This window comes from Zingiber officinale, chromosome 3B (assembly GCF_018446385.1).
Source record: "Zingiber officinale cultivar Zhangliang chromosome 3B, Zo_v1.1, whole genome shotgun sequence".
Taxonomy (NCBI): domain Eukaryota; kingdom Viridiplantae; phylum Streptophyta; class Magnoliopsida; order Zingiberales; family Zingiberaceae; genus Zingiber; species Zingiber officinale.
Window position 1 is genome coordinate 110,682,017 of NC_055991.1, and position 8,753 is coordinate 110,690,769.

Here is an 8,753-nt window from a genome sequence, read left to right on the forward strand (position 1 = left end):
CCTCTCCACCAAAAGACCTAGCCACTCCTCTCCTCCATTGGTGCCGAGCAAAGCAAGCAAGGAAGAAAGGTCCAAGCAAGTTCTCAACTCTAGGAAACTTAAGCGAAGAAGGTAAGCTTCCCCTCACTTGTGGTACAAGGCTTTTTATATATTTTTCAGATTTTATGAGGATTTTAAAACCTAGAAACAAGTTTGAGAAAATTCGGTTAAGAAGAGCTTTCGAAATCTAGTGAGGTGTAACTAAGTCTACACTACATGATAGATTTTCTATGCCATGGAAAAGGGATCTTCTTCATGTTTTTACACCTATATGATGCTTGATCAAAGGAGTACTTAACCCTAGAATTTCGGCCAAAAATAGTTTTAAGAGGCTAGGGAAATTATTGTTTTACCCAACTAGTACGAGATTCTCCCTAGGAAATGTTAAGGATCATGTATTTGTTTTCTTGTTAAGGATCATGTATTTGTTTTATATGCCATGATATGTGATAGCATAGGAAATGCTATACATAATGAAAAGAAATGAAAAAATGAAATGCATGAAAGATTTGTTAGGGATATGATATGATAGTTATGCATGATAAATTATTTTTGTATGGTTTGTACCAAGGGTGGGCTCCGTAAACGCCCCGGGGTCGATGGAATAAGACTCGGGCCTCGTCAGAAATGGGCTTCTGAATGCCCTAGGTCGATGGAGTAAGACTCGGACCTAGTATGTATGTATGGTAGGGTTCAAGACTTGCTACCTTGGACCTACTTAAGAAGCGCGCGCATTATGTATGTGGTACAAACCGGGATCCCCTCTAATGATGATATGAATTTCAAGTACTTATAAGTATAAGCTTTCAAATTCATGATGCATTGCCTACATATGTGCTTGAATTACTGATGATATAATGTCATGATATGAATATGATACCCTTGTATGTCGTATGCTTATGATACTACGCATGATATTAATATACGATGATTTTCGGTTTTAGTGAGTAGGAAAGGAACTTACTGAGCCATGAGTGCTCACAGCTTACTTTCCTTGTACCGCAGATAAAGAAGCTGGATGAGCTAGAGGAGCAACAGGAGGAGCAGATAGTGATGTGTGTGGTGGTGGCTCGGCAAAGAACGATCCGGACAAATTAATATGATTAGTTATAGAATCAACATATGCACATTTAATCTGTGATATCATGTTATAAAATGAATGTTTAAAAAGAAAAAAATTTTGTTCTTCCACTGCCATAGTATAACTGAAGCATGTACGAACGTAGCGCCGCCCTAGGGTAACAAGGGTGGGTGTTACAGTCTACGACAACGTTTTTAAAAAAGTGTTGTCTATTGTGAAGTTCTCATCTAAATCTTGATTAATACAAACCGTTGGATCTAAGTAAGGAGTAGAAAACCCAAACCCTTCTCTCAACCCCTATCTTCCGATCGTTTTTGATCCCGAACCCTTCTCCCAACTCCTCATCTCACGCGGCCTTCTCCATCCAACTCCTCTCCGGCAAAGCCCCCTCTGGTGAACCCCTCTCCGCGAACCACTCCTCCGAACTCCTCTCCGTCAAGAACACGGGATTAATCTCTTCGCCTACGTCGCCTCATTCACGCTTCCTTCACACTGCCCAATCTCTTTGACCACACCTTATTCAAGCGACAGATCCCGGAACTGGTCGAGTTCCGGGTCATCGAAGACCTTGCGACGGCAGCTCAGTCGCGACTCAAGCTCCCAAGCTAACCCCTTTCCAGTCGAGCGAAGGAGAAAGTAAGGAGTAAGCCTCCTTCGTCCTCTCTCTCTTTCTCTCGGAGTTTATTCCGCTTTCAGGCGTCTCACCCTTCCTTCGATTACCAGCGTAAAGGTAAGCGATCTGCTTTGCTTGTCCATGGAAGAACGACGAGGTCATCTCTAGGTTACATTTTTTTCCCTCTCCCTTGCTTTCTTCTTGAACCTTTTGTGTCGATTCACGACGAAGCATTTGATCTCAGTTCTGAATTAGAAGTTCCAGTATGTAAATGGGCAACCTTTTGTCTCTAACTATTTAGTTTTCAGAATCCGACATTTGGGGATAGAAATGTTTCATCTTTTCTCTCTCTCTCTCTCTAGGGCTACTAGACTATAGCCTTCTGGATTAACTTGTGTTTATCTTGTTATTAGGTTCTCCGTGGAGTGATCATGCTAACTTCATTCATTTTTAGGGTTTTGATGTAAGACACCAAAAAACTTTGTTGCTTTGGACTGGGCGATGTTTACAGTGAGAAACTGGTGTGTTGATTATACTTTACAGACTGATTTTTGTCTATGCTTATCCAGCTTCCGAGTGTTACAAGACCCTAGAATTGAATAAGCAAGAGATTGAGCAGTTGCGTTTCTGGTGCCAATATTGGTCAGTCAAGCAAAATTCGTCTATATGTTCTCATAAACAAACATGATGAATTATTTGCTCCCTTTTTAGGATTCTATTTGGATTGTTGAGAGAATTGGGAGTATTTGCTGATATTCTCTTCTCATGGTGAGCATGGAATTTTTTTCTTTTTATAATTGTTGCAATATCTACACCTCTTATCATTTTCCTTTTCTCCATGTAGGTTACCATTCTATTATAGAGCAAAACTTGGCGCCTTCCTGTATTTGTGGCATCCCCGGACAAAAGTATGATACTCCTTTCTACAACTTAACTAATTCTAAGAACTTTTCTATTGTCAGAATTTGTTTGTGGTTCATTTTGTGAAATTCCTTTTTTTAAACAATACTTCATTTAACTAGCTTAACAATGAATAATGATTGGAGTTATGTAAAGTGGGTAATCTCAGTTGGATATATCCAGTGATACTGAAAGTAATAAGTGTTTTTATATTTTTCCTATCTAGACTAGCTTTTTCATGTCTACCTTACAACTTGGTCTAACTAGTATTACAAATCTAAATCATTTTAGGGAGCAACATTTGTCTATGAGACATTCCTGGCGCCTTTTATCGCAGAGCATGAGTCTGAGATTGATCCGTCTTTGTTTGAGTTTAGAGCTAGGGCAGCAGATTGGGGATTGATAGCTTGGCAGATGGCTGTTAGCTACTTGCAAACAAGTGTTCCTGAGATGAAGAAATATGCTATTTCATTGATGCCAACAATGAACTCTATAGAGGTATGGTTATAGCAAAGAATAGGAGTTTTTTTATGTCTTCAATCATATTAGCACTTTGTTTTTAGTTTTCCTTGTAGTTGATCCCAAATAAGTAGGGAGAAAAAAACTATATTTATTTCTTTTTTACTTCTATATATGTGGTAAATGACGAACCACATCGAAGAGGTACATAGCTCAACAAGGTGAAACCAATCAATCGAAAACTCAATTAGCTACATGCTCAATCTAATAAAGTATGTTTCATGTACTTAATTAGCATCCTTAAATTCTCTCATAGACACACTGTTAAGTCATAATTTTCTTTTTTAAAATATATATATATATATATATTTCCATGTTGTTGTTAAATTAATTATAGGGGTTTAAATCTATTTAGGAACCACTAGCAACGCCAGTGCACTGAGCAACATGACCCTGGAAGAGTGCCAAAGTTTGTGTTGGACGAACTGTTCTTGCGTGGCATTTTCTATGATTAGAGACAACATGTGCCTATCTTGGCCTGCTGACCTGATGGATATTAGGGTTTTTGCACAAGGCAGCAATGATCTATACGTTCGGCTTGCAGCTTCTGAATTAGGTAACAACTTCCTGTGCAGAACTATGCATTCAGCTTTCAGTTTCTAGTTTTATGAACTAAAATGTAGCAGAACTAAAATCAACTTCATGTGCAGATTCAATAAGGAGTTCAGGAAAGCAGAAATCATTAGTGATAAAAGTAACTGTTCCAGTGCTGAGCTTTCTATTGTTACTATGTGTTGGTTCATTTTTATGGTTGGAGCGAAGAAGCAAGCTCGGAATGTTTGCTAATATTCATTGTTCATACGAGCAACAGAAATTAAACAATTGTTGCTTGTGATATCTAAAAGCTATTACCTTATATAACTTGTTCATTTTTTAATAGTTAAACCAGACATAGTAGACCCCTCCACTCCCAAAGAAATAGAGCTCGACTTGCCGTTATATAGTATGGTTTCGATAAGAGCTGCCACAAATGAATTTTCAAGAGACAATATAGTTGGAATGGGTGGATTTGGCTTTATTTACAAGGTGAAGATGCTACATTTTTTTTTATTTGTAAGTTAATATATGCACTTAATTTTGACAACTAACATTCACTCTCTAAGATATCAAGGTAAATTAGCAGATGGACAAGAGGTTGCTGTGAAAAGTTTGTCCAAAGCTTCTGAACAAGGTACAGATGAGTTCAAGACTGAGGTTTCGATCATTGCCAAACTACAACACCGAAATCTTGTTCGTCTACTGGGTTACTGCATTGAGGATGAGGAAAGAATCCTGATCTACGAGTACATGACAAATAAAAGCTTGGACACTTTCATATTTGGTTAGCACTGAAACTGACTACTCTATACCTTCTGAAATGCATCTCATGCACCATGTCCTATTTGTATAGAATCAATACATATGCAATAATGCAATTATGACAAAACTTGAATTATTTTAAAGCTTCGAACATTTCTGTATGTGCACACACAAATCTATCAAGACAAGTTTAAGAGGATCTTAGTATAATGACTAACCTAGACTGAACATTCAACAGATAGAAGAAAGAGTGAAGAAACGTTTCATTTCTGCAAGCTTTCTTTCTGCAGTTTGAAGAAACGTTGCATTTCTGCAAGCTTTCTTTCTTTCTTTCTGCAAGCATTTCATTTCTGAGTATTGAGTTTTGGTTCATTTATAGAAAATAGCTAGTAGAAGTAATTTTTTGGTTCAAACTATTGACTGTAATTTTTTGTTTATATTTCATGCCATGTTCAATCTGTTTAAAGCTCACAAAGATCCTAGACAAAATTCAATTGCTTATTCCTGTAATAGATTGAGAAAGACAAGCTACTTCTTCAGTATTGTGTTAGTAATTACTGTACTGTATCTCATTCTCAAGCCGATAATAATTTTTTAGTGTAGCTAGTAGAAGTAAACAGATTGTTGGCTTCGAGGTCGGCTAATTAGTTTGTGCTCTTTTGTTTTATATGTGAATATCACTATCTACTTTGAAACAGAATTAGTGTTAATTTTGATATTTACTAGCTTCTCATGTAATTAAATACTAATATTACTTCAATTTCAAAATTCTATTATTTTGGTATGAGTTTAAAATCATTAGCTGAGTTGATTATATATAAAATTCGAATCTAGACATAGTAAAAGAAAAATAATAGTTTCGTAAATATAAAAATAAGGATTTTTAAATATATTTTTTTATTTTTAATTTTTCTTTAAAACGACAACGCTTTTAAAGCGTTGCAAAAAGTGTTGTCTTTATAAAAAAACAACAACGCTTTTAAAGCGTTGTAATAGTATTGTCTTTGCAAAATATGACTACGCTTTTAAAGCATTGCAAAAGCGTTGTCTTTGCTACAAACGACAACGCTTTAAAAGCGTTGTCATTGAGTAGACTTTTAACAACAGTGCCTTTAACAACGCTTTTTCATGCACAAAGATAACACTTTAAAAGCGTTGTCTATTAATTTTTTTCTTGTAGTGTCCGCTCGCATCGGTCTGGGTCTTCCACTCTGATTCCACTTGCTTGGGTGATTTCGGCCATCCGAAATAGGGCTCACCCGAACCCAACTTCCGGCCTTTTCGAGCAACCTTCCGCTCTGCCTTCTCATCCCTCAGAAATCTCGCGTGCCTCCTTCTCATCCGCCCGCGTACTCTTCCGCAGCATCTCGTCCCTCAGACGCATCAAGCCCGTCGGCTCTCTCCCGTGTCGTCCTTCTCACTAGCTGCGTCTTTTACTCAATGTCCTATGCTCCTAAGTTCCTACACACTTAAACACATGGTTAAACATAACAGGACCTAACCTAACTTGGTTGATCACATCAAAACTCCCTTGGGGTACCAACACTATGGAGCAAATTGGCTAAAATCCATGAGGCCCCCTCCACTACACCAAACTAAGAAGAATCTAAAGAGGGCGACTCATTGGATCAAGATCAAGAGGGAGAGGACTCCGAAGTTGAGAGATGCTTAACTTTCAAAGAAGAAGTCCAAGAAGCTTCATCCTTAAAGGAGTGCAACCAGAAGAGCAAAGAGGGATCATACTCTTTGTTTCATATGTAAGAGGATGAAGATGAAGAGGCCTCCACCTCTAGGATTAAGGGGGAGCATCATTCCCTAACATCAGAGCATGAAGTAGCTTCTACCTCCGAGTCAGATGAAGAAGAAGATGATGCCACCTCCACAAGTCAAGCAAAATCAAATGGAGTATCATGTGCCACACCTATAAGCAAAGAAGGTATAACTATTTCAATTTTAAATAATAAAAATCACATTATATGCTTTGAGTGTAGGGAAAAAGGGCACTACAAGAGTAAGTGTCCTAAATTGGTCAATAAGAATGGCCAAGTGACACCTAAGGGCAAGGATAAGCCCAAGGGGTGTTGGTGCAATATTCCCTAGGTCAAGGTTGACCTGATTGACTGAGCCTGAATTGGGTCAAGCTCGAGTCTTGATGTTTGGGTTTCGATGTTTGACAATACATGTAAACAATACATGGAGATTGCAGGTGCAATTGTCCATGTGAGGAGATTGTGAAGGAAAGTCAAGTAGGTCAAGGTTGACTGGATACTTTACTGGAAATCCTGGTGAGTGAAGCCAGGTGAAAGACCTAGTGAGTGAAGCTAGGCAGTATGGAAAGTCCTAGTGAGTGAAGCCAGGCAGATGGGAAGTCCTGGTGAGTGAAGTCAAGCAGATGAGAAGTCCTAGTGAGTGAAACTAGGCAGAAGGAAAGACCTAGTGATTGAAGCTAGGTAGTTGGAAATCCTGGTGAGTGAAGCCAGGTGAAAGACCTAGTGAGTGAAGCTAGGCGGATGGAAATCCTGGTGAGTGAAGCCAGGTGAAAGACCTAGTGAGTGAAGCTAGGCAGTTGGAAATCCTGGTGAGTGAAGTCAGATGAAAGTCCTAGTGAGTGAAGCTAGGCAAAAGGGAAGTCCTGGTGAGTGAAGCCAGCCATAGGAAATCCAGATGGATCAAGATTGATCGGACATCTGGTATTGGAAAGTTCAAGTAAGTTAAAGGGATTGACCGGATACTTGGCACGAGGAAATCTAGATGGGTCAAGGTTGACCAGACATATGGTGGAAGCCAAGTGGGTCAAAGGGATTGACCGGACACTTGGTGAGGGAGTCCTAGCAGGTCAAGGGTGACCGGATGCTAGGCATGATGAACCAACAGGTCATGGTTGACCGAATGTTGGTTTAGGGGACTTCGGACTTGGTTTTGGGTAAAACCTTGAGCTGGATCGATCAGCCGATCGATTGGCTCATGCCCAATCGATCGACTGATCGATTGGGTGAGTCCCCACGACAAGCTTCCTCCCAATCAATTAGTGGATCGATTGGGAGAAGTTCGCGATTGCACAGAATGGCTCTGGATCGATCGACCGATCGATTCAGAGCCCCGAATCATCGGCCGATCAATTGGGAGTCGCGATTCTGTGCGATAAGCCCTGGATCGATCGGTCAATCGATCCAAAGCCTCCCCAATCGATTGGGAGCAATCCAATCGATTGAGATTCGACCGTTGGCGTCGTATTTAGCTGTTGGCGAGCGGTTCTCTCCGTAGAACATACACACATCTCTCGGCTTTCTTCTCTAGCGACCATCGCTTCTCCACAGTCACTCTCACGCCAGATCTTGAAGGTTCTTGGAGGTACTTCCAAGTCAAGAGGCGAATCTACAGCAAGAAGAAGAAGCTAGGGTTAGAGTTTCTTGTGTAAACCGTTTAAGCTTTCCCTTGTATTTACTTCTCTTTGTTTCTTGTTGTATTGAGAGTATTGTAGGGCTTCTCCACCTTCGGTAGTTACCGAGAAGGAGTGTTTTCATAGTGGAGGGTGCGTGAGTGTGTGGATCCTTGGATTAGTCACCTCTTCTTGAGGTGGATACCAAGTAAATCCTTAGTGTTAGCGCTAAGTGTTGTTTCTTTGTATTTTCCGCTGCATATCTTTGAAGAAACAAGCAACGACGAGCACGAGATCGCGCCGAGCTATTCACCCCCCTCTAGTTACATTCCGGTTCCAACAAGTGGTATCAGAGCCAGGCCGCTCTTCACCGGAATCATCGCCGGAAGGGCAACAAAGCTAGAGGGTGAAGAAGTTGAAACAAATTCATCAAAGTCAAAGAATTCAAGAAGCTCAACTTCAAGATGGAATTCCGAGATGGACTCGGATTCGACACGAGGGTGCCTCCACCATTCACAATGATGAGCTTCGATCTTTGGAGATCAAGGATCAAAAATTTCTTAATGGTGTAGATAGAGCTATGGTTTACTCTCATGGAAGCTTTTGAGGCTCCAACAAATTCAAAGGGAAAAACTCTCAAGAGGAGCAAGTGGAGCCAAGAGCAAATTCAAAGGAGCGAGACAAATGACAAAGTGACTAAGCTATTGGTCAATTTATTGCCAAGCAATATTTTGGCTCAAGTTGGAGAATTCAAAGATGCGAAGGAGCTTTGGAGTAAATTGGCAACAATTCATGAGATCCCCTCCACTGTACAAAACAATGAAGAATCCAAAGAGGGTGACTCATTGGAGCAAGACCAAGAGCAAGAGGACTCCGAAGTTAAGAGATGCTCAACTTCCAAAGAAGAAGAAGTCCTAGAAGCT

At 40.0% G+C, this 8,753-nt stretch overlaps 1 protein-coding gene across 9 annotated transcripts; it reads left to right on the forward strand.

The window, feature by feature from the left end:
• Positions 1 to 1,726: 1,726 nt before the first annotated feature.
• LOC121967292 (G-type lectin S-receptor-like serine/threonine-protein kinase At1g61400) lies at positions 1,727 to 5,169 on the forward strand. Of its 9 annotated transcripts, none has more exons than XM_042517410.1 (10): positions 1,727 to 1,763; positions 2,188 to 2,375; positions 2,445 to 2,501; positions 2,578 to 2,641; positions 2,925 to 3,131; positions 3,508 to 3,708; positions 3,803 to 3,925; positions 4,033 to 4,178; positions 4,263 to 4,473; positions 4,897 to 5,169. In XM_042517410.1, exons 6-10 carry the CDS (start codon positions 3,540 to 3,542, stop codon positions 4,914 to 4,916), a joined length of 669 nt encoding a protein of 222 aa, XP_042373344.1. In that variant the 5' UTR covers positions 1,727 to 1,763; positions 2,188 to 2,375; positions 2,445 to 2,501; positions 2,578 to 2,641; positions 2,925 to 3,131; positions 3,508 to 3,539; the 3' UTR covers positions 4,917 to 5,169. The 9 variants fall into 9 exon arrangements, with proteins under 9 accessions (XP_042373344.1, XP_042373345.1, XP_042373346.1 ...); XM_042517411.1 differs by having other exon boundaries at positions 1,727 to 1,756; XM_042517412.1 differs by lacking the exon at positions 1,727 to 1,763 and adding an exon at positions 1,812 to 1,901.
• Positions 5,170 to 8,753: the final 3,584 nt, after the last annotated feature.

Bases quoted from the DNA above. Each gene is read 5' to 3' on its own strand.
- LOC121967292 (XM_042517410.1), top strand. From the start codon at position 3,540: ATGACCCTGGAAGAGTGCCAAAGTTTGTGTTGGACGAACTGTTCTTGC. The intron at 3,709-3,802 runs GTAACAACTTCC...CTTCATGTGCAG, and splicing joins GCTTGCAGCTTCTGAATTAG to ATTCAATAAGGAGTTCAGGA. The intron at 3,926-4,032 runs GAATGTTTGCTA...ATTTTTTAATAG, and splicing joins GGAGCGAAGAAGCAAGCTCG to TTAAACCAGACATAGTAGAC.